Below are 26,711 nucleotides of genomic sequence, written 5' to 3' on the forward strand. Positions count from 1 at the left end.
GCCAGTCACTGTTTCTTCTGTTCTGAAGAAAGGCTGTCCAAAGAATAATCATGTTTGTTCCATTTACAGATGCTGACCAACCTGTTTCATGGTTTTAGTAGTGTCTTATGCAGTATTTAATACTAAACTTTTAAAATATATTTACTCTAAATTGCAATGCCTATTACACTGCAAGTAATAAAGGGATTTGAGACATCTAGATCTTGTGAAAGATGCTATTCAAATGCAGGTCATTACCTCCTCCCTCTTTTTACTCCCTCCCTTCATTGTACAGTCTTACACTATACATCCTTCTCCAGGTGAAAGAATAGGAATAGAGCCGATTTCAAGAAAGCTGCCAAAATGATCCATGGCTGGGAACCATGATGTCAATTTATTGTTGAGTCCTCAAATATTCTTGCTTTGTGTGGCTCTCACTAGGATGCCTCTCATAGTTCAGCTCACAACCATTAAGTTAAAAGCTTATTTGGCCTTAAATCTTCCATCAATGCTCCCATTGTTTGAGATTGTTCAATCACTGGAAAAAGTCTTTATTTAACCAATCCCACTCTTCTTTAGCTTTAAATATCTCCATCAAATCAACATCCCCATCTATATTAATATAAATACCCCTGATTTTCCAAGTCTTTTTTTTCTTATTCACATCTATGGGGTCCTTGAAGTCAACAAGTGTCTTATTAATGCAAATTCTTTCTTTCAAAATCCATGGTTGGTGGACAGTCAGCATTATGTAAAAAAAATCTCATCCATTTGATCTTTTGATTGCTAGCTTGTCTGCATTGCCATAACCACCTTCAGTTAATTCTTACCTTAATATCTAAATCTTTCCAAGCAGCATTTATATAACCTACAGCACTGATGCATTCCAGCTTGCAAGTATGTTTTTGATGCATTTAATATAAACAAATCTTCTCAGAATATAGCATTCTTCGAAAGTTGATAAACAAATGAATTAACCTATTGATTTCTGATATTTTTGAATGGTGTCTCACTTAATTTTTTTTTGCCTAGAGAACCAGGGGCATTACACATCACAACAGATTAATAATGTTGAACAGTGGGTTGTTTCCATGATACAAGGCAAGTATTATTGTACCAAGGTACATGGAACTTACAAGACATACCTTCACGACATTTCCAAAAATCTTCACGATAACCTAATATAGCCATCTAGACAGCAGTACAAAGACAGATTTTATTTATAGTAGACATGAAATAAAATGCATGGGGTTGGAGCAGATACAAAATACAATATTTAAATTTCTTGTATAAGTGAGTGTCTTAGTTAATCTCAAATTAAGGTGTCATTAGGAACTCAAAATTCTTTTTACAAAAAGGGTCAGTTTGTTATTCTACAGTTCACATTATGTTTTCCTCCCATGTCTAAAAATTAGGACTGTATAGAGTCTACATTCCTTTGTTAGAACACATAGCTAAATTTACTTTTTTGACCATATCTCACGTTTACAAAAAGATATATATGAACTTTTAATACGATGAGAGATATTAAGCATACCTTTGTCATTGTGGTCCTGATTGGCTTATTACAATAAGAATTACCTTTCAACAGGCTCTGTTGAATAAGTGAGAAGCATCAACTCCATACTAGTAACAATCTCACATATAACCTTAAAGATTTTTTCAATTCTGATAAAAGTCAATGATATATTTACCACTTCTCATTAAAAGTTGCAAAGTTCTTCCCAAAAAGATAATGTTCCTAAATGCAAATACTTCTCAACAAATTCCCAGATATTAACACAATAAAAGCAATTGCATTTGTACGTCACTAACTCTAGGGTTAGTACAAAAGTCTAACAGGTGCATTTCTAAACAAATCAAATATTTATTCCTGATACAACACAGGAACATTTTAAATTAAAAGTCCTCTACTGTAGTAGAAAATACTGTAAACAAGATAATCTGTTGGTTCACCTGTTGGAGCTGAGCTTTGGTGATGCGAATGATAGAAGGCAGCTTGGTGTGGCCTGGAATGAAGGGTAGCTGCCTGCGACCAGGGGAGCGTGAATAACTGCTCTCAGCTGACTGGCTCCTGTGCAAATCTGACTGCTTCCTGAGAAGAGGATCCGAATCAGAGGATAGGAATACTACAGGGCTGAGGGATCGGAGGGGACTCTGCATCCTTGGAGTGTTGGGATGTGGCAAATGAGTTGTGTTCAGCTGTGAGAACATATGGATGGGAATATTGGTGAATTTAAGATTATGGTTGTTTTCTACGCACATGAAAAAAATAAAGCAGGCAAACTACAGGAACACTCATACACTTCAAAACTACTTTAACATATAAGTTCAAGCAGAATTCAATCTAGAATGATATCAGTGTTCATAACGAAAAGCTAGATTGGTAAAAACAAATTTTCATTCAAATATATAGCTAACATGCATTGAATTGCAACTCAAAAAACAGATAATGCAGCCTTTTGTTTTTAGCAGACTGACAATGAATGGATGGATGGAGAAAGGCTCTATAATGAACCAGAAAGTGTTCAAGACAACATTGAAACCACACTTCATTTTCATTTCCAAACTTGTAAGTCACTTAGTTCTTTTCTTTTTTCCCCACTGGGGTAGTTTTGCAGATACGAGCAGCTCAGTCAGCTGCCCCCCCCCCCCCCCCCCCCCCCCCCGCCCCCGGTGGCCATTCTTTACATGCAAGCCTAGATTTAGAAGTTGAAGGCTCTTATGGCGCAGCAGTAATGTCACTACCTCTGAGCTAGGATGCCGGAATTCAAAGTCCCACCTACACCAGGGGTGTGTCATAGTATCCTTGGACAGGGTGATTAGAAAATATCTCAATTTAGGTGAGATTTTAATCAAGGCAAAACCCTTGCATTGCACAAAATTACATACTGCATCTTGACTGCTGAAAGGAATATGACCATATGGTGTTTGAACACTGAAGTCTGCTAAACATTCACAGATGTGAACATAACAAGTGTCACAGAATGAGGATCATGAGCAAGAATCCCTGTTCATACATAATTAGACAGTTTCCACATACTAAAATCTGCCCTGACTGACATTGGCTGCTACAGCAGATTGTTGGCCTGTATATTTCAGCATTCAACAGCATGGAGCTTTCATTGCTAAAACCTTTCTGGGAACAGTAACAGCTGCATTGTATTCAGCAGTATGGTATCATTTCAGAACTCAACCCCAGGACAGCACAATTAGAGAGGGAGGAGGTTCTGAATGGTCTGGCAGGCTTAAAAATGGATGAATCTCCAGGGCCAGATGAAATGTATCCCAGGTTATTAAGTGAGACAAGGACAGAAATAGCAGGGTGCTTGCAAAAATGTCCAATTCCTCTAGCCGTTGGAGATTTGCTGGACTGGAGGACTACCAACGTAGTATAGTTATTCAAGAGGGAAGAAAGAGATAAACCAGGAAACTACAGTCTAACCTCAGTGGTGGAGAGGTGTTGGAAGCAATTCTGAGGGACAGAACTGATTTGCATTTGGAGAGATAGGGATTAATCAAGAACAGTCAGCATGGTTTTGTTAAGGGAACATCATTTCACACCAACTTGACTGAATTTTTTGAAGAGGTGACCAGTGGTTATAGATGAGGCTAATGGTTTTGAGATAGTCAACTTGGACTTCAGAAAGTTGATAAGCATCCACATTTAAGATATACTTGCATTGGAGCAAGTACAGTGAAGGTTCACTAAATTAGATCTTGGGATGAGGGGTTGTCCTATGATGAAAAGCTCAGTAAACAACATCTATATTCTCTGGGGTTTAGGAGAAAGAGGGGCGACCTCAATGAAAGGTTCAAGATTCTGAAGAGTCTCGCTATCATCAGCAGTTTCCACAGATTAGAATAGTTAGGTGGCGGATTTTTATCTGCACGGATATAATAGGCCAAAGGGCCATTTTCTGTGCTGCAGATCTTTCTGACTCTACGACACTGGCCAAGGAATTTAAAACATGGAGGCACAGACTTAAGATAACGAGCAAGCTTTCAGGACTGAGAAGAGGAGAAATTATTTCACTCAAAGAGCTGTGAATCTTTGGAACCCAGAGTATTATGCAGTCCCCATCGTTGAACATATTTAAGGCTGGGGTAGACAAGATTTTGGTTTGTCAGGGAATCAAGTATGGAAAGTAGGTAGGGAAGTGGAGCTCAAATCCTAGGTCAGCCATAAGTGTACTCAATAAAGAAGTAGGCTGAAGGGTTGCATTATGTATGATTTAGGAGAATGAATGCTCCCTTGCCACTCATCTTGCACGATCACCTTTAATATTTTATATATATGCTCCCTCGGATATCACGTCTCTGCAACCATTTTAAAATTGCAGCATTTAGTTAGAATATAGTCTTATTTTCTTACCAAAATATATAATTTTACACTTCAGTTTTTGTATTCTTTCAAAGGATGTTGGCATTGCTGGCTGTGCCTGCACTTAGTGCCAATACTCAATGGTCTTCAAGGTGAGCTGCTGCAGATCATATGGGGTAGTTAGACTCTCAATGCTGGGAAAGGACAGTGTCCCAGAATTTTGAATGAGCAACAGTGAAATTAGGATGACGTGCAATTTGGAAGAGGTGCTTCCTTGCATCTGTTGCCCTTGCCCTGTGAGGTGGTACAGATCACAGGTTTGGTAAGTGCTGTTGAAGGAATCTTGGTGACTTACTGCAATGCATCTTGTAGATTGTACGTACTGCTGTCACAGTCAGTGGCAAACAGAGTAAATCCTAAAGATGAGAGAGGTACCAATCAAACTGCCTGCTTTGTCCTGAATAGTATTGACCTTAAAGCTATAGCCAACCAGAAAAATGGGCAGTATCCCATCACACACCTGACTTGTTTTCCTTTCTATAAACTTGATGTGATCCAAATATCTGGTGTTCGTGTCTTGAACTACCCTAGGTCCCAGTTACCCATCACACTTATCATTTTAACCTTCTGTTTAAACAATAAATTATATAAAATTTTCACTCTCCATTTCAAATCCCTTCAAAGACTGCCATCTCTGCGACCTCCTCACAGATTAACAGCACACGTCAAATTTTAGCCTCCTGAGCATTCGTAATTTGCATCTCTCTGTCACTTCTACTGCTAAGGTCTAAACTTTGGAAATTCCCTTCCTCAGCCTCTTCATTCCTTTTCCTTCAAATACTCCTTAAAACCTACTTCTATGACCAAGCTTTTGGGTTATCTGTCCAAATATCTATATGTCAAGTTGTGCTGTACAGCACTCCAAGATGATCCTTGGGATTTCAATATTATCATGTAAGCAACATAAATACAAGTTGTTGTTAGGATTTCTTGTTTGCAACAGTTTCTTGTCATCTGGAAATTTAGAAATTATAACCTGCATAGCCAAGTCTTGGCCATTAATATACACTGACATTCCCAACAATGATCCCTGGGGAACACTAGTGGACTCTTGCGGCTAATTTGCAGAAGCTGTTCACTGCTACTGTCTGCTTTCTGCCTTTCCAGAGAAGATAAAAGAAAACAGCAAGCAATTCCTGATCCTTAGTCAACACGCCTATACGTCTACGACTGAGCAATAAGATCCAGTTCAATGGTCTAATAGACCATCAATAATCATCATGTTCATAAAGGACTTGAGAAGAACATGTGAATTAAAGCTGCTTCGGTTGCCTCAGCTCATGCTACAAGTCTCAACAGAACAGCGTTAAGGTGAGAACATCTAGCGAGAAGAAATATAACTTCTGTGTGCACATGGACAACAAATTCATTGGGTTGTAGTTCAGACTTAAACAAATGGTTACTGGATGAGTACTGTACCCTCTATATCCAAGTTTGCAGTATCATATTGTATTTATTGTAAAAAAATATAACTTAGAATTATTAAACTTTCACTTACATCCAAACAAGGTACAGATTGAGAAAAATGCCAATTGTTTTTGCAACACAGGATTAGGTCAAACCTAATTCAGAGTGTATTAAAGGTTTCTGTCTACTTATGCATGTAGCATAGACACATTTCAAAGAATAAGAATCTAAAAGAAGCCTGCTAAAAGGAGGTCAAGCCTATAGGAATAGATAATACAGCCTAATTTGATATTTTCCCTCCTCTATATGGATTCTACTTCAAAGTAAATTGATCTAACATCATAAATTTGTGTTCAAAAGAAGAGTCATATCAGACTTGAAACATTAACTTTGTTTCTTCTGCACAGATGCTTGCAGACCTGCTGAGTTAGCTTATTCCTTGAGTAAGAGATGGTGCAATTATCTACATGGAGTCCTGAGGAGAGTACAGAATTCACGAGTTTTGGGACAATTTGCAGCTCAGGTTGAACTTCTGCATGTAGGTTTGCTCGCTGCTTTCAGATGCTTCGTCACCATATTAGGTAACATCAGTGAGCCTCCGGTGAAGCACTGGTGGTATGGCCTGCTTTTCATCTGTGTTTAGGTTTCCTTGGGTTGGTGATGTCATTTCCTGTTCTTTTTCTCAGGGGGTGGTAAGTGAAGTCTAAGTCGATGTGTTTGTTGATAGAGTTCCAGTTGGAATGCCACGCTTCTAGGAATTCACGTCTTGTCCTAGGATGGATGTGTTGTCCCAGTCGAAGTGATGTCCTTCTTCGTCTGAATGTAAAAATACTAGTGAGAGTGGGTCATATCTTTTTGTGGCTAGTTGATGTTTGTGTGTCCTGGTGGCTAGTTTTCTGCATGTTTGTCCAATGTAGTGTTTGTTACAGTTCTTAGAAGGTATTTTGTAAATTACATTAGTTTTGCTTGTTGTCTGTCTAGGGTCTTTCAAGTCTATTGGCTGCTGTTTTAGTGTGTTGGTGGGTTTTAGATTAGATTCCCTACAATGTGGAAACAGGCCCTTCGGCCCAACCAGTCCACACCGCCCCTCCGAAGAGTAGCCCACCCAGACCCATTTCCCTCTGACTAATGCACCTAACACTATGGGCAATTTAGCATGGGCAATTCACCTGACCTGCACATTTTTGGACTGTGGGAGGAAACCGACACAGACACAGGGAGAATGTGCAAACTCCACACAGACAGTTGCCCAAGGCTGGAATTGAACCTGGGACCCTGGTGCTGTGAGGCTGCAGTGCTAACCACTGAGCCACCATGCCGTCCGTGGGAAGTTTGTGGGCTACCATGATGCCAAGAGGTCTGAGTAGTCTGGCAGTCATTTCTGAGATGTCTTTGATGACGTAAATCTCCTCTGCACCTTTTCCAATGCTTCCACATCCTTCCTGAAATGGGGCGAACAGAACTGTACACAATATTCCAAGTGTGGCCGCACCAGCGTTTTATATAGTTGCAGCATGATATTGCGGTTCCAGAAATCAATCCCTCTACCAATGAAACCTAACACACCATATGCCTTCTTAACAGCACTATTCACCTGGGTAGCAACTTTCAGGGATCTATGCACATGGACTCCAAGATCCCTCTGCACATCCACACTACCAAGAATCTTTCCATTCACCCAGTACGCTGCCTTCCTGTTATTCTTCCCAAAGTGCATCACCTCACATTTAGCTGCATTGAACTCCATTTGACACCTCTCAGCCCAATTCTGCAATTCATCAAAGTCCCCCTGCAACCTGTAACATTCTTCCAAACTGCCCACTACTCCACCAACTTTAGTGTCGTCTGCAAATTTACTAATCCATCCACCTGTGCCTGCATCTAAGTCATTTACAAACAACAGTGATCCCAAAACAGATCCTTGTGGTACACCACTAGTAATTGGACTCCAGACTGAATATTTTCCATCAACCATCACTCGCTGCCTTATTTCAGAAAGCCACTTTCTAATCCAAACTGCTAAATCACTCTCGATTCCATGCCTTTGCAATTTCTTCATCAGCCTACCATGTAGAACCTTATCAAAGGCTATACTGAAGTCCATGTATACCACGTCAACTGCCCTACCCTCATCTACAGGTTTGGTCACCTTCTCAAAAAACTCAATGAGGTTTATGAGACACGACTTATCCTTGAAGAAACCATATTGACTATCCGAAATCAAACTGTTGCTTGCTAGATTATTATATATCTTATCTCTCATGATCCTTTCCAAAACCTTTCCGACAACAGAAGTAAGGCTCATGGTCTATAATTACCTGGGTCATCTCTACTGCCCTTCTTGAACAAAGGCACAATGTTTGCAATCCTCCAGTCCTCTGGTACTAAAACCTGGAGACAATGACGACTCAAATATCAAAGCCAAAGGCTCTGCTATCTCCTCCTTAGCTTCCCAGAAAATCCTCAGATAAATCCCATCCGGCCCAGGGGACTTATCAATTCTAGAAGGAGTGAAAATAGACAACAGCTGTGTGTAACTAACCTCGATCCTTTCTAGTCTAATATCTCGCATCTCATTCCTCTCCTCTACGATGTTCTCCTTTTCCTGAGTGAACACCGATGAGAAATGTTTGCTTAGCACCTCTCCAATCTCTACAGGGTCCACACTCAACTTCCCACTTCTGTCTTTGACTGGCCCTATTCCTACCCTAATCATTTCTTTTATTCCTCACATACCTATAGAAAGCTTTAGGATTCTCCTTTATTCTATTTGCTAAAGACTGCTCATGTCCTCTCTTTGCTCTTCTTAACTCTCTCTTTAAATCCATCCTGACTGATCTGTAACTCTCCATCGCCTCATCTAAACCATCTTGCCTCATCAACACATAAGCCTCCTCCTTCTTCTTAACAAGAGGTGCAATTTCTGTAGTAAACCACGGTTCCCTTACCTTATCACTTCCTCCCTGCCTGACAGAGACATACCTATCAATGACACACAATATCTGTTCCTTAAACCAGCTCCACATTTCGATTGTCTGCATCCCCTACATTTTTCTATCCCATTCTATGCATCCTAATTCTTGCCTAATCGCATTATAATTGCCCTTTCCCCATCAATAACTCTTGACCTGTGGCATGTACCTATCCCTTTCCATCGCTAAACTAAACATAACTTAACTATGGTCACTCTCTCCAAAGTGCTCACCTACAACTAAATCAAACACCTGGCCAGGTTCATTACCAAGCACCAGATCCAGCATGGCCTCCCTGTTGTCAGCCCTTCAACATACGGTGTCAGGAAACTCTCCTGTACACATTTCTGGTCAATGTTGGGGAAGTTAAAGTCCCTCATAATGATCACCCTGTTCCTTTCACTCCTACTCAAAATAATTTTACTAATCCTCTCTTCCACCTCCCTAGAACTCTGCGGAGGCCTATAAAAAACTCCAAGGATTGTTTAAATCTCCCTAATGTGACCTCTCCTCTCCTGTTTCTAACCTCAGCCCACACTACCTCAGTAGACAAGTCCTCATCAAAAATTCTCTCAGCCATGGTTATACTATCTTTGACTAACAACGCCATGCCTCCCCCCTCTTTTACTGCCTTGCCTGTTTTTAATGAAAGATCTAAATCCTGGAACCTGCAACATCCATTCCTCACTCTGCTCTAACCATGTCTCTGAAATGGCCACAACATCGAAGTCCCAGGTACCTATCCATGCTGCAAGCTCACCTCCCTTATTTCGGATACTTCTGCCATTGAAGTAGGCACACTTCAAACCACTTCGCTGTCTGCCATTACATTACTGTGACCCTGAAATCCTGTCGCTGTCCTTCCTACTCTCATCCTCCTGTGCACTGCAGCCACACCTCAGGTTCCCACCCCCCTGCTGAGCTAGTTTAAACCTATCCGAATAGCACTTGCAAATTTCCCACCCAGGGTATTAGTACCCCTCTGGTTCAAGTGAAGACCGTCCTGTTTGTACAAGTCCCACCTTCCCCAGAATGAGCCCCAATTATCCAAGAACCTGAAACCCTCCCTCCTGTACCATCCTTGCAGCCTTGTGTTTAGCTGATATCTCTCCCTATTCCTTGCCTCACTATCACGTAGCACGGGTAACAAACCAGAGATAACAACTCTGTTTATTCTAGCTCTCAACTTGCACCCTTGCTCCCTGAAATCCTGCCTTACATCCCTATCCCTCTTTCTACTTATGTCGTTGGTACCTACATGGACAACAACTTGAGGCTGGTCACCCTCTCCCTTCAGGACCCCAAAGATATGATCCGAGACATCACAGACCCTGGCACCTGGGAGGCAACACACCAACCGCGAGTCTCGTTCGTTCCCAACAAACCTTCTATCTCAGCCTCTAACTATTGAGTCCCCAATGACTAACACTCTCCTCCTTTCCTTCCTTCCCTTCTGTGCAACAGGGACAGGCTCCGTGCCAGAGACCTGGGCGCCACTGCTTGCCCCTGGTAAGTCGTCCCCCTCAACAGTATCCAAAACGGTATCCATGTTTTTCAGGGGAACAGTTTGAGTCTCCGCATTACTGCCTCTGCTAAGAACCCTGATATTGGAGATCCCATAGGTATTCCATTAGTTTGTCTGTTGGTTTTGTTGTTAAAGATGAAGTGAGTGATAAGGCATAGGTCCACTAGCTTGACGATATTGTCCTTGCTGATGAAGTTGGTGGGCATTTTGTGTTTGTGTCTTTGGTTCTTCTAATAATGTAGTCAGTCTTTCCTTGGCCAGGCTAATGTTGATGGATGTGAATAGGGTTGTTACGTCAAAGGAGACCATTGACCACTATCACTAGTATAGATTATAGATTATAGAAGAATACAGCGCAGTACAGGCCCTTCGGCCCTCGATGTTGCGCCGATCCAAGCCCACCTAACCTACACTAGCCCACTATCCTCCATATGCCTATCCAATGTCCGCTTAAATGCCCATAATGAGGGAGAGTCCACCACTGCTACTGGCAGGGCATTCCATGAACTCACGACTCGCTGAGTAAAGAACCTACCCCTAACATCTGTCCTATACCTACCCCCCCCTTAATTTAAAGCTATGCCCCCTTGTAATAGCTGACTCCATACGTGGAAAAAGATTCTCACTGTCGACCCTATCTAAACCCCTAATCATCTTATACACCTCTATCAAGTCACCCCTAAACCTTCTTTTCTCCAATGAAAACAACCCCAAGTGCCTCAGCCTTTCCTCATATGATCTTTCTACCATACCAGGCAACATCCTGGTAAACCTCCTCTGCACCCGTTCCAGTGCCTCCACATCCTTCCTATAGTATGGCGACCAAAACTGCACACAATACTCCAGATGTGGCCGCACCAGAGTCTTATACAACTGCACATGACCTCAGTACTCCGGAACTCAATTCCTCTACCAATAAAAGCCAGTACGCCATATGCCTTCTTCACCGCACTATTTACCTGGGTGGCAACTTTCAAAGATTTGTGTACATGGACACCAAGATCCCTCTGCTCATCCACACTACCAAGTATCCGACCGTTAGCCCAGTACCCCATCTTTTTATTACTCTTACCAAAGTGAATCACCTCACACTTAGCTACATTGAACTCCATTTGCCACCTTTCTGCCAGTATCTTTACATTCATATGAGGAAGGACACTACTTCGACTGGGACAAAACATCCATCCTAGGACAAGCCAAACAGCGACGCACGAAAATTCCTAGAAGCACGGCATTCCAACCGGAAATCAACAAACACCCTGACAAAAAGAACAGGAAATGACATCACCAACCCAAGGAAACCTGAACACAAATAAAAAGGGGGCCATACCACCACTGCTTCACCAGAAGCTCACTGATGATGTTACCTAGTATGGTGACGAAACGTCTGAAAACAAACTTCCAGCTCAGTGATCAAGCTTACATCCAGAGTATAGAATTTTACTAAAGTATTCCTTTACGTCTAAGTCTGTGGATCTTCAGTACTTGCAAGAATTTGATAAATATTTCAATTATATTGGTGACCACAGATTGTCTAGTCAGGAAAGGAAAAGATACCTTTGGTCTTGACAGAACATGCTCTATTTGAGATATTGCTGATGAAAACCATTCATAGACCATTTCAAAAAGAACAGATTCTAAGCTAAGACAACCACAAGTTTTGGTGATTTGCACAGATGGATCAATTAGTTCATCCAAGGGTCGTTGACCACAGGAGAACTTTTTGTTGCCACAAATGTTGTCATTTTATAACAGAAGCACTATGATACAAAAGCAGACACTATCTCTGCATGGCAATCTGAAAGTAGTCTCAAGCTATTAAAAGGTGAAAATGTGTTGCTGGAAAAGCGCAGGTCAGGCTCATGCCCGAAACGTCGATTCTCCTGCTCCTTGGATGCTGCCTGACCTGCTGCGCTTTTCCAGCAACACATTTTCAGCTCAAGCTATTAAAAGCCTTCAATCCTGTCATTTTGCAATTAATGGATGAACATCACACAAAAACTTCTCTCTTACGTTACTTTCAAAAGGCAGATTTGAAAGTGTATTTGCTGAATAAAATCAGAATGTTTTTTGCTTTTTTCATGCCTTTTTCTTGCAGCAACTATCTTGCTCACTTATGGGATTAATTTTCAACGAGGGGCAGTTATAGTCAAATTGTCACTCTGTTCCTACTTTTACATCAAGAAAGAGCTCCACATTTCTGACTGGACATTCTGATCAATTCTCCTTCACAAATGCAGAGGATACTTTAAATCTGACAGGCCCCTCATAGTGCAGGACATTTGTGGAAGTCAAACTACCATCCCTTTTGCACAGCAGTAGTTGTTGTGATTTAAAGGTCCAGCAACACAGTCACTTTCACATCCTTGTGAAAGGGTGAGTATCTAAGCTAAGTGTGAAGTGAGGGTGCCAGGTGGTTAGGGTACCAAGGCACAATGCGAGAGAAGGGCCAGGTGAATGATGGGACTATGTAGGTTAATTTAGGGTGGGTAGGGATATCAGGTACTGGTGATGCTCAGTCAATGTGTTAGTCTAGTAATTCCCCAGCAGTTAGACTAATTGTCACACTGTTGCTGGTTATCTATTTACTTTACTGCCCAGAGCCCTATGATATTTATGATTTAAATGTATACTTTCCGAGGATTCAAGGATCGGGGAATTGCACATCAGAAGCGTCAGTTACCTGAGCAATTCCCTCTGCTTCGTTCAGCAGGATCTCAATGAACAACAGCAAAATGTTTTCACCGGCACCTTATCAACAGGCACTCTTGATTAACTGACAAAACTTATATACCTCAAATACCATCATCTACTGCAATGTCTCAGGTATTTATGCTATAAATAAAGCATAACAGTGATGCTTATACCCCTGCATTAAGATTTTATTACTTATTGTGTGTTTTTACACTGGTATTAGGTGGTGTGTTGATACTTTTATAAAGAACTTTTGAGGGATATTGATGTCTTGAAGCTTTATTTGGTCAGGTTTTACTGTGATTATGCGTACCTCTTGATTATCTGGAATATCTGATCAGCTAGCACACTCCTAGTCCCACAAATGCCGATTAATCGAATGTTTACTAAATTTGGCCATCAAAATCCAAGCCTTAAAAAGGCAGTTAAAATTTTTTGTGGCAGAACATAAATTCAGGAAAACTATAATAGTACCACTTCAGTTCCCTTTCAACAACATGGTAAATATTCTAACAAAAAGGGTTAATCTGGAGACAGATATAGAAATTGATGGAAAAGCCCAGCAGGTCTGGCAACATCTGTGCAGAGAAATCAGAGTTAACGTTTCAGGTCAAGCGACGCTTCCTCAGAACTCAGGGTTAATTTGGACCTAAGAATGAAGTACTCTCATTGGACAGAGATGATATGGATAAAATTCTTCACATTTTAATCTCCCTATTTTGTTTTTGTGCTGTCAATTTTACTTTGCCTTCTTGCAAACAAATTGCTGCAATTTTCACTATTTATCACTGACAGACGCATTTAAAATATTGGCATGGATGGAAATCTGTTATTGGTATAGAAACATTATTTTTATTTTCAGGAGCTAGGACTCTGCCATTAAATAGCTGACATCTGCTCTTTAAAAGAACTGGTAACCAATTTTGAGCTGGCAAAACTGAATTTTCAACTTGCAAAAATGGGTTTCAGCCACCAAGGGGCTTCTGTTGGTGTGTTTCTCTGAAGATGCAAATAATTATGAATTACATTTTGGACAGTTTCAAAATCCACGTATAGAATTCTAAAAATGGTCAGTTACGTATATAAATGTTTTTTCCTTAAACAAGAACAAAAAAAAGGAATGAAAAGGAGACATTTGTACAGACAAGCTGACAGAGCTAAAAGCAGACAAGCTAACTAGGTTAAGGAGACAGCCGGTTTGATTAATTCGCTTTATTCCACAGAAAGGTAAACATGAGTAATCTTATCTGAATCATGTTAAATTAATAAGATTTATCTTCTGTAATGATGCAAAAAAAAACCAAAGATGCTACTTTACTCTTTTAGAATGATGTCTCAAGCAAAATAATACCTGTCTTCTGCCCGACAACCAAGGCAAAATTACCCCTCCTATTATTTTACCAAAAGACTGCCTGCTACTCTTATAGCTCACTTTAAAACAAAACTCAGAGAGTTTAACTTTAGAGAGCTACAGAGGGATTTGGGAGTTCTCATGAACGTCAGCTTCTTGTGATTCACATAATGGGCAATGGGAAAGCAAACGGAATATTGGTCTTTATTTCAAAGGAAATGGAGTATAAAAGTAAGGGAAAATTGCTAAAATGATACAAGTCACTGGTCTGGAAAATTGTGAACAGTTTTAGACTGTTTATTGAAGGAACAATATACTGGCATTGGAGGCAGTCCAGAAAAAGATCACTAGATCAAGTCTTACAAGAAGTACAGTAGGTTGGGCCTGGTATGTATTGGAATTTAGAAGAATGAGAGACAACCTCAGTGAAACACACAAGATGTTATTTCCTCATTATGGGACAGTCTAAGACTAGAGAACATAATCTCAGAATAAAGGTTGTACAGTCAAACCAGGGATGAGTAGGAATTTCTTCTCTCAGAAGTCAGTGAATCTGTGGAAGTCTTTGTCACATAGGGCTGTAAAGGCCAGTGGATTTGAGAATTATCAGATCAGGCATGATCTCACCAAATGGCCGAGAAACTCAAATCAACCAAATGACCTACTTCTGTTCTGAAATCTTATAGTTTTATGTTAAATCTGACTTGATAGACCATAACTTTTACTTCTGCAATATGTTTACTGTTGTGGTCAGTCATTGGAAATGGTCACACAAGGCTGTAAATGAACTTTTATCAAAGGAACACTAGTCATTACACAAAATATAAAGAAAAATAATTAAGTAATATAAATATGGTGATTTGGAAAGATCTGATCATAATAAAAATTTAATCCTTTTCTCACTAATATACTCTACGAACATAACTCTGTTGAACCTTACTCCTGAGCCAAGAGGCCTGGGTTCAAGAACCACCTGCTCCAGACGTATGTCATAACATCTCTGAACAGGTTGATGAGAAAATATCTAAAACCTCTTTCCAACTCTGGTGGGTTGAAGGCTGCTATAAATGATACTGCCCTACTGCTGGTGAGGAGCCTTGCTATTGACCTCACCATGTTTCTGGTTCCTTGTCTCCACTTTGTCAGTCATAAAAACCCAAGTCAATGATAAAACAGCAATTATTGCATCAGGTCGCTTGTGGAGTATTTTAGCTGAGGTCATATAACTTCTTGGAAAGGCTTTCTTTTACTAATTGTTCCAAATGACTATTTGACGTTTCTTTAAAAAAGATTCAACTTTCACAGCACTGAAATAAAAAAAAAACCATTTCCTTCTACTTTAGAATCACAAGTTTCCAAAGTAATCATAGTTTGCTATAAACTTTCATCATAGAGTCGTAACAGCATGAAAACAGACCCTTCAGTCCAACTAGTCCACACTGAACATAACCCCAAACTATACTCCCACCTGCCTGCTCCTGGCCCATATCCCTCCAAATCTTTCCAATTTGTGTACTTATAAATGTTGTAATCATACCCACACGCACTACTTCCTCAGGAAGGTCAATCCACACATTCCATCCTGTGTAAACAATTTGCCCCTCATGTCTTTTTTTAAAATCTCTCTTCTCTCACCTTAAGAATGTGCCCCCTAGTCTTGAAATCCGCCATCCTAGGGCAAAGACAACTACCATTAACTCTATGCATATCTCCCACTATTTTCTAAACTTCCATCAGGTAGTCTTCAAACTTCCTACACTCAAGTGAAAGAAGTCCCAGCCTATCTATGTTTAAAGATTTGCTTTACGTATATTTGGTTTAAAATAATAAACACGATCAATCTCCTATCCAAATCTAAACTCTGGAAGAATTTACCCTCATATAGGCTGAGCAACAAGGTAGTTTGTGGATATAAACAGGAATAAACTATTTATATCGAACATTTCACATGGTAAAATATCTCAAGGTGTTTTACAAGATTGCTCTCAAATAGAATTTGACGCTAAACCACATAAGCAGCGTCTTAGAAGAGGAGGGGCATTTAGAGAGGCAAAGCGAATTTCAAAGGTTATGGCATAGCAGCTGGAGGCACAGTTACAAATGGTGGAGCACCTAAACTAGCATTGCAAAAAAGGCCAAAATTCAAAGTTATAGAAGTAATGAAGACGATTGAAGAGGGCAGAGAGGTGGGCATGATCTATATGGATTTCATGAAGGAGTTCATCAAGGTTCCACATGGTAGATTGGTTAGCAAGATTAGATCTCATGGAGTACAGGGAAAACTAGCCATTTCCACACATAACTAGCTCAAAGGCGGTGCTGGAGGGCTGCTTTTCAGACTGGAGCCTGTGACCAGTAGTGTGCCACAAGGATCAGTGCTGGGTCCACTGATTTTTGTCATTTATATAAATGATTTGGATGTAAATATAGGAGGTATAGTTACTAAATTTGCAGATGACACCAAAATTGGAGGTGTAGTGGACAGCGAAGAAGGTTACCTCAGATTACAACGGGATCTTGATCGGATGGGCTAAAGGGCCAAAGAGTGGCATATGGCGTTTAATCTAGATAAATGTGAGGTTCTACATTTTGGAAAGGCAAATCAGGGCAGCACTTATACACTTAATGGTCCTGCAGAGTGTTTCTGAACAAAGAGACCTTGGAGTGCGGGTTCATAGCTCCTTTATAGTAGAGTAGATAGGATAGTGAAGGTGGCGTTTGGTATCCCTTCCTTTATTGGTCAGAGCACAGAGTATATGGGAGATCATGCAGCGGCTGTACAGGGCATTGAAATATTTGGAAAATTATGTGCAGGACATTTTGGAATATTATGTGCAATTCTGGTCTTCCTTTCGGAAGAATGTTGTGAAACTTGAAAGGGCTCAGAAAAGATTTACAAGGATGTTGCCATGGTTGGAGGATTTGAGCTATAGGGAGAGGTTGAATAGGCTGAGGCTGCTTTCCCTGGAGCGTCAGAAGCTGAGGGGTGACCTTATAAAATCATGAGGGACATGGGTAGGATGAATAGACAAGGTCTTTTCCCTGGTGTGGGGAGAACTAGAAGTTTAGGGTGAGAGAGGAAAACCTAAAAGGGACCTAAAGGCCTACTTTTTCACTCAGAGAGGTACGTGTATGGAATGAGCTGCCAGAGGAAATGGTGAAGTCTGGTACAATTACAACATTTAAAAGGCAACTGGATGGATAAATGAATAAGAAGGGTTCAGCGAGATACGGGCCAAATATTAGCAAATGGGACTAGATTAGGTTAGGATATCTGGTCGGCATGGAAGAGTTGGACCGAAGGGTCTGTTTCCATGCTGTACATTTTTATGACTCTAAAAGGAGCGTTGAGGCCTTCAACAAATGTAAAACAAGAATGAAATTTAAACATAGATATTGCCAGTATAGGAGCCAAGGTAAGTGAGCAAACACAGGTCTAGCCAAATTCATAACATTTTGACAACATTACCAACTAGCTATGGCTGGCAGCATCCAATGTCTGACCAGCAGCGTTATAAAGCCCTGAACAAAATACATTTTTAAGTAACATTTTTTAACATGGCTGAGCAATGTTGGAATGAAATTCGTATCAGAAGGAAAAAGATAAACTGAAGTAATATTTTCTTTTATTTTAACCTATGTTTCTAATCTGTTCAGAGATGTTACTACATACGTCTGGAGCAAGTAGACCTTGAATCTGGGCATCCTGGTCTAACGGTAGAAATACTACCACTGCACAAGCAACAGTGATATTTTCTTAAATTTAATACTTCAATAGAAAAATCTATAGCCTAAAAAAATGCAACATTAGAGATTATTGAACCTGAGTATTCCTCCCTCTCTCTCTACCATACCCCACAATCTTTACTGTCCTATGGGGTATGCAGAAATTTATTTAGGAATACCGAGCTACGCTAGGAAAGTGTAACACTATTTTGATTAAAAAAAAGTTTGATTGTTTAAATGGAGATCTCTTTTTTCAAAAGACAAACAAAAATCTATCCTGAATTTTCATGAAAACCTGTGACATGGATAACCTTACTCTGAGCCATGCACACACCTGATGCTAACCCTTCAGTGGTTTCCATTTTAGGTCCACATTGATTTTCCATCTCAACCTTCATCAACCTCCATTACACATGATGAAGCTCAAGTTGCTACCAGCTTGGACAAATAGCACAATGCGAATTGAGTGAACCAATTATAGTTGAAAATTACAGTTAATGCAACAAAAAAAGAATTCTGCATCGCTGTAGTAATGCTTTTTTAATCAGTGAATCAATGTATTATATTTCTAGATATAGCATTCACACCTGACAATATTGTTAACAGTCAAGGCATGTTCTTATGTACATACATACAATATAATGCCCCCCAAGTCTTATTCACATGTTTGTTCAATCCCATGATTACTGCAAATAATAAACATTGTTATAATTTAAGAATTTACGTGATGTGAACATGCCAGATGTGCTTAATAATTTATATAATTTCTATAAACTAACCAACTAAAAGTAACTTTAATAAAACAATGAGGTGTCAGAGGAAACAAAATAATAGTAATGACTAGTCATATTCTTTTTAAAAAAGCCCACTGTCCCACATATCTTAACAGGAGTGTCAGACAAAATAACAGGCAAAAGGAGGAAAGATAAGAACAGATAACCAAAGGTTAAACAGCTTCTAAAAGAAGCAATTTTGAGACAAGTTCATAGCTATTACATGTCAGTGTCATATATCTCGACATTTGATACGGATCATAGGTGTATTGCAAAATCAAGGATTTAAACCCTTTCCTCGTCAGTTGCATTTTTCCTATATGATCCCAGTTTCTTTGTATTAATACTTGTGCTTCCTTTTTTTTAAAAAAGGAATCCCTACAGTGTAGAAACAGGCCCTTCGGCCTTACATGTCCACACCAACACTCTGGAGAGTATCCCACCCAAACCTATTCCCTATTACTCTACTTTTGCCACTAACCTACACATCCCTGAATACTATGGGCAATTTAGCATGGCCAATTCACCAAACCTGCACATCTTTGGATTGTGGGAGGAAACCGGAGCACCCGGAGGAAACCCACGCAGTTATGGGGAGAATGTGCAAACTCCACACAGACAACTGGTGAGGATGGAATTGAACCTGGGTCACTGGCGCTGTGAGGCAGCAGTGTGTGTCTCTCTCTCTCTCTCCACCCTCCACCCCCCACCTCCCCCCCACCCACCCCTCCCATATGACATAATTGGATGAAGTACGCAGTTCCCATACCCTGCCTTTTGCCTGCTTTATTCTTCATCATGGCAGTGATATGGCTTACAGTCAACAGGAAAACTGTTACTTCAAGAATTGCAGTGTCAACAGTTAAGCTGCACTCACCAGAAACACTATCATTAGAACACTTAGTAGACTTGGTATTCTCCAAAGTAAGGATTTATCTTTTACAAACTGCTCAACAGTAGTTTTGTTCATGAGTTAAAAAAAATAGTCACACCAGACACCAAAGTGGTTGGACAATGCTAAACTAATGCACTGACAGCTATGCTACAGTACTAAACATATACCAATGAAATGCTGGAATAGGCTGCCAACAAAATAAAATGCTGATGAAGTGAATGTTAGGTAATTAATAAGTCTAAGCGAATGCAGTTCAATTGTTCCATGGACAAACCGAGTTATAATGACACCCTATACAAAGGCATTGTTTTTGCCAGTATTCTGTGCCACATTAGACATTCACCTTTATTAGGTATGATGTGAAGAGCACATCCCTTTACTTTTCTGTATTGTTAACTATAGACATAAAGGGTAAAAAGACTGCTTAAAGAACCAAGTGTTGTTCAAGGAGAACTATACTTTTTCGAAGCAAGTTACCATTTATGCATTCTAAATGTTTTTAAACTACTGGGTAGTGTGGGGGTTGGAGAAGGGGGCAGACAAGGAAGGAAGGTAGTGGGATGCTGATGACAAACTGCAGTCAAGGGGTGTGTACAAATTGAGTTTTGGCAGTCAACAAGTAGCTGATTGATCTGCCAAACAGTGAACAGCTATTCATGGCAAAAGACTTCCATCTGCCAACCATTACTTGACTCTCTCCCAGGTAGCCGGAGAACTTGGGAATGATAGCGTTTGCACCTGAATTATCGAATCTTCCTAAGAACAGGAGCTGTGCCTCTTCTTTGCAGCAGAGACCACCTTAAACCTGAAGAAGCTTGGTTTAGCTTTTCCTCTGCAGTTCCTGAAAGCTGTGGCTCTTAACTAGTAAGACAGAGAACTGTGTGAACAAGTCACCTTGTATCTTCTGCAAGCAAGTAACGGTATCTAGAGTTGGAAAATCAAGAAGCAGGACATCCTAAAAAACCAAATATACCTTATCATTGAATCCTGTGAAAAGGATCCATTGAAGTGCCTTCCCAGTCTTTGCCTTGACCGCCTCACATTTTATTTTTGCGCTGTGTGTGAGTGTTAAGGGGTTAGATATTAACTAGTTCAGCGATAGATCAACAGTTCACAATTGCTTATCTGTAGCTAGAATGTATTTATTCGTAATAAATGTCATTCTTAAGTACAGAGACCTGGGCTATTTTTTTGTCAACCCGATTCTAAAAGACAGAAAAGTTGGGAGGCAGTACAGAGGATGTAAGAACCCATGTACATGAATGGCACAATGTTAGCGTGCAAGTGCAGGTAAGTAACATTTATTAACGGTGACAGAACTTTTCCTGCGACTGAACTATGGTGTTGGTGCAATTTAGAGTCCTGCATAGTTTTGCTTTCCTTATTGAAGAAGGGATATACTTGCATTGAAAGCAATGCAGAGAAGTTTCACTAGTTTGATTCTTGGCACAGGGGGTTGATGAACGCACAAGGAAAGATTGGACAGTTTGGGCCGATTCTCATTGGAGTTTTGAAGAATGAGAGGTGATCCTATTGAAACAAAAAGATTTTCGGGGTCTCAGCAGGACAGATGCAGAAAGGATATTTCTACTCATGGAAAAAAATGGAATCTCAGTTTCAGACTAAGTGGTCTACCATTTAAGATGGAGCCAAGGAGGAATGCCCTATCTCAAATGTGTCGTTAATCTTTAAAATTCCCTATCCCAGAGAGCAGTGGAGGGTGTGTCAGGAATAATTGGATACAATTAATTTTCCAGTATGAAGGCACTATAAGGATGCAAGTTGGTCAATTTATTTTTCCAAGTCTTTTAAATCTCTTCTTCATACTTATTCATGGTAAAGCATTCTAATGATAATCCTTTGACCATACGTGGGCGGCACGGTGGCACAGTGGTTGGCACTGCTGCCTCATAGCGTCAGAGACCCGGGTTCAATTCCCGCCTCAGGCGACTGACTGTGTGGAGTTTGCACGTTCTCCCAGTGTCTGCGTGGGTTTCCTCCGGGTGCTCCGGTTTCCTCCCACCATCCAAAGATGTGCAGGGTCAGGTGAATTGGCCATGCTAAATTGCCTGTAGTGTTAGGTAAGGGGTAAATGTAGGGGTATGGGTGGGTTTCGCTTCGGCGGGTCGGTGTGGACTTGTTGGGCCGAAGGGCCTGTTTCCACACTGTAATCTAATCTGTAAAATCTGTAATCTGTAAAGGTTGCTATTTCCAAACCAGTGGGAAATAACCTCAATATGCTCATTTTACTTAAATGCTTTCATGACTGTGAGAACCTCAGGCAATCCTCTTTAGCCTCTTGTAATACAGTGAAAAAAGACAATTTCCCTTTGTAACTGAAACCTCATTCCGACCATCATAGAACATAGAACTTCTATGTTCTATGTTCTATCATTCCAGTGACTCTTGGCTGCACCTTTCCATGACTCCAGTATTATTTCTGAAATGAAGTACAGAGGAACCTCGATTATCCGAATACCAATTATCTGAAAATCGGATTAACCGAAGGAGATCTCAAGGTCCCGATGGAAACACTACATCAAAGACATGTTTCCAACAGTGATCGCGTCTTTTGTTCACAGTGATTAAACAGGCACCATCTCCAAATGACAAATTGCCCGCCCTCTCTCTCTCTCTCCCCACACTTTCCCTGGAGTTCTACACAGGGGTATACCCTAAACCCCCCCTTCCCCACATAATCCTCCAACACTGTCCTCTACAGGGCAAAGGTGGAACCTGTCAACAAGTTGCAGTAAAAAGTTGTGTGTATCGCTGTGGCTGTGTGTGTCGCTGTGTGTGTGTGTGTGTGTCGCTGTGTGTGTGTGTGTGTGTCGCTGTGTGTGTGTATGTGTGTGTGTGCTATTTGGAGACTTACCCCACAAAGGCAACTGCAGCAGACTTGCTGTTGGTGTCCAATCCAGCTGCCCTGGAGAGGGGGCGTGTGTGTACGGGGTTGGGGGCGAGGGTGCGGTGTTGGACGGGGCCGTGGGCATTGGGGGGGGCGTTGTTGGGGACGGGGCCTCGCGTGCTGTGCTGCGGCAGTCTCCTGAACAAGGAGCAGAGTTGAAAAACTCCAAGCCCCAAAAGAAAGGCATTTAATCGATTAACCAAATAATCAATTATCCGAACGAAATAGTGCCCGCCCATTGCGTTTGGATAATCGAGGTTCCCATGTAATGGGAATGTGCAATAGCTGCACAAGTCATTAGTAAGGCCAAAAATTTATCACTGCTTCCTGCTTTGAAATTCAAGCCCCATGCTCAAATCGCAGCTGTCTCATGTCATTTTTTCGTGTTTTCTCCATTTTAAATTCTGAGCACTTACACACCTGGATGCCTTTCTATACATTTTTGCATCTTTGGTGCAAAGTATTTAAGCTATTTTCTCATTAAGATAAATGTTTCATTTTCAGAAACATTTACATTTAAAGCTGAACTTTAGCATGTCAGTAGATTCGACCAAGGACAACATGGCAATGTTATTCCAATACATTTACACAAAATGGCAGAGACAGACAGACAGATGGGATGGGGTAAATTAGAATCAGTCCTTTCAATCTGTATGCAAAAAAAGGAAATAAGACATTTCTACATTTTTTGACTACACATGATTCTCAGACTAAATTTTCAACAGAACTCTCATCAGTGACCTATAGTAGTTAACAGTCTTATTGAATACTACAGTTCAGCAATTAGATAAACATACGCTTCTAAAGCAACACTTTTCATGCGTCAGTACCTGTTCTCTTGCTGCTTCTCGAGATCGTGAACGTTCCATCTTTTCACTCAGAATGGCTTCCAATGTTAATTTTTCCTCTTGAAGAGGATCTTCTGCTAGAACATCTGGCTCCTCATCATCTGTTCGTCCAGATGGACTGGTCAATTTCTGGCCCTGACCTCCATCAGTCCTGAAATCCTGGAGGTCACGGTCTTTGTCTACAATGACCCATTCCTTGGAGTCAACTTCCTGCCTGCAGGAGCTTATATTAACCGCGACAAATCCGTTGCTAACGACAGCATCACCATGCTCAGGAGATCCCACAGAAATAGGCTTTGAACTGTCAGGAATGTACTCCTCATCAAAGTGCCATACTCTGTCAGTACGAGCAGCAGCAGGGGCTTTTGGAGGCGGGGTAGTGGCCAAGTCATCCTGAGCCTTGGTGGAACTGGACACAAAGAAATGTGTATTGTTACACAGACTGAAAACAAAAATACAAAATTGTCCAAACAACCTATAGTTGCATTTGGATGAAATAAATACCTACTATGCAACTATGTTATTTTTGTTATTTTAGATTAGATTAGATACCCTACAATATGGAAACAGGCCCTTTGGCCCAACAAGTTCACACCGACCCTCCAAAGAGCAACCCACCGAGACCTCTGACTAATGCACCTAATACTATGGGCAATTTAGAATGGCCAGTTCACCGGACCTGCACATCTTTAGATTGTGGAGCAAATGCACGCAGACACAGGGAGAACGTGCAAACTCCACACAGATAGTCACCTGAAGCTGGAATCGAACCCGGGTCCCTGGCGATGTAAGGCAGCAGTACTAACTACTGAGCCACCGTGCCACCCAAATCTACTTGCTAATTTCTTCCATTTAATCTGAATAATATGTGTGCTGCAAGAATATTATAGCTTCACAGGCAAAGAAACACAATGATATTAAAATTACTAACAAAACTTCACTAATAAACAACAGTGGTTGGAGAAGGATAGAGGGGGACCAAGAAGGCAGGCTACCGGCAACCTTTCATGGGCAATTACAGATGGGTAATGAATATGGCTTTACTTGTGATACACACACATCACCAGCAAACAAAAGGATAGAAAAAAAAACGTTCATAAGCTACATAAGCTAAGAGGGGTCACAATACCCTGGGGGAGTAAAATTTGTTAATGCTCTTTGGGAAGGTTAAAATTAATTCAGCAGGGGGATGGGAATCTAACCTATAGTTCCAATGTATAGGAGATTGAGAGTAGTAAGGTCAGAAGTGAGGTTTCAAGGTCGCAGAGTTCACCTGCAAGCAGGAAGGTAAAGTGCCTCTTCTTCAACGCCAGGAACACCTGGAATAAGGTGGGTGAATTTGCAGAATGGGTTGGTATCTGGGACTTCGATGCTGTGGCCATTTCAGAGACATTGTTAGAGCAGGAACAGGAAATGTTGTAGCAGGTTCCAGGATATAGATCTTTCAGTAAGAACAGAGAAGATAGCAAAAGAAGAGGTGGTGTCGCATTGTTGGTCAATGACAGTATTATGGTAGCAGAAAGGACATTTGAGGACTCTTCTACTGAGGTAGTATGGGCTGAGGTTAGAAACAGAAAAGGAGGTCACCCTGTTGGGAGTTTTCCACAGGCCTCCGAATAGTTCCAGAGATGTAGAGGATAGGATAGCAAAGATAATTCTGGATAGGAACAAGAGTAACAGGGTAGTTGTTGTGGGGTCTTTAACTTTCCAAATATTGACTGGGAATACTATAGTTCAAGTAGTTTAGATGGGTCAGTTTTTGTCCAATGTGTGCAGGATGGTTTCCTGAGAGGGATAAATAGCTTCCACTTCTTCAAGGCCACAACAGCAACTGCCAAAAACTAACTAAAAATCCAAACCTGTCAAAAACAATGTAAAACAGTTACAGAAGATAACTGGAGTTGAAGATTTTCAATATGTTGTTTTATATGTATTATGTTTCTGGTGGCCATTCTCATTCCTGTGAAAGTGACAAATCTACTTGTCACTGGATTAACATAAAGGTTTATAAAATCATGAGGAGAATGGATAAGATAAATAGACAAAGTCTTTTCCCTGGGGTTGCGGAGTCCAGAACTAGAGGGCATAGGTTTAGGGTGAGAGGGGAAAGATTTAAAAGGGACCAAAGGGGCAACATTTTCACACAGAGGGTGGTGTGAGTATGGAATGAGCTGCCAGAGGAAGTGGTTGAGGCTGGTACAAATGCAACATTTAAAAAGGCATCTGGATGGGTATTTGATTTAGAAGGGTTTGGAGGGATATGGGCCAGGTGCTGGCAAGTGTTACTAGATTAGGTTGGGATACCTGGTCGGCATGGACAAGTTGGATTGAAGGGTCTGTTTCTGTGCTGTACATCTCTGTGACTCAATGATATGGAACAGGCAGGTATATAGAGTTAGGCTGCAGATTAGCCATGATCTCACTTAGTGAAGGAACATGTTTGTGGGATTGACCAGCCTACTTTTGTTCCTGTGGTGTAGTGGTAGTGCCCTAGTGCCCTACCTCTGAGTCAGGTTCAAGTCTCATCTGCACCAAAAGGTGTACAATAATACCTCTGAACAGATTGATTCGAAAATAACCAATATGAAAGGATAACAGCACCCATTCAACTTTAGAAGTACTTAATTGAATATGAAACTCTTCGGTGCATTCCGAGATTGTGGATTTTGCAAGGCTTCATTTCTTTCGTATGTAGCAGTAGCCATAGGGGTAGTCTGCACGTCTTTGGTAGAGCAACTCTATATCAGCTCCATAATGTTCCAAAATTGGAAACTTCACTCAAATACATGGGACACTGTGGCATGTAGCCAGAATGACCAGAATGGCTCTAAAGGGAAAGAGGCCTAAATTCAGGCCTCTAACGTGTGACAAACATTGAAAATAAAATTAAATGTATTGTTTTCTTTCCTTCATCTGTTCTGCCCCATTAGCTCTATGTACTAAATGGAAAACTACAGAACAAACCAGCTGTAATACCAAAGCGATCGGATTCTAAGCAAGATAATGCATTTATCTGCAGCTATTTCAATACTATTATAAGTTTATATTTATGATGAGACCTATAAAACTTAATTTTCTGCAACTGGACAATGCACAGGCTGTCCGAGGATATGATTTGTTGGAATAGCAACCAGCGATTAGCACAGTGCACCTGGGGATGAAAAGCAGCAGCGGAACCTCCCGACAAAAGCTTATGGAGTGAGGCCCAGATTGACCTCAGTCGGAGCAGCAACAAATGCTGAGCAGAGC

At 40.8% G+C, this 26,711-nt stretch overlaps 1 protein-coding gene across 2 annotated transcripts in view; it reads right to left on the minus strand.

Moving 5' to 3' along the window:
- ttbk2a (tau tubulin kinase 2a) overlaps positions 1-26,711 on the minus strand; it is a 306,526-nt gene that overhangs the window by 52,542 nt on the left and 227,273 nt on the right. The window contains exons 13-14 of one of the 2 annotated variants that reach the window (XM_043698389.2): positions 23,445-23,871; positions 1,936-2,181 (exon numbers count right to left, since the gene is read on the minus strand). In XM_043698389.2, the coding sequence (XP_043554324.2) occupies positions 1,936-2,181; positions 23,445-23,871 (673 nt within the window). The remainder of the gene's footprint in view (positions 1-1,935; positions 2,182-23,444; positions 23,872-26,711) is intronic. The other variant, XM_043698390.2, reaches the window with a different exon arrangement.

This window comes from Chiloscyllium plagiosum, unplaced genomic scaffold (assembly GCF_037043375.1).
Source record: "Chiloscyllium plagiosum isolate Xiang-an unplaced genomic scaffold, Cpla_swu_hap1 HiC_scaffold_8, whole genome shotgun sequence".
NCBI lineage: Eukaryota > Metazoa > Chordata > Chondrichthyes > Orectolobiformes > Hemiscylliidae > Chiloscyllium > Chiloscyllium plagiosum.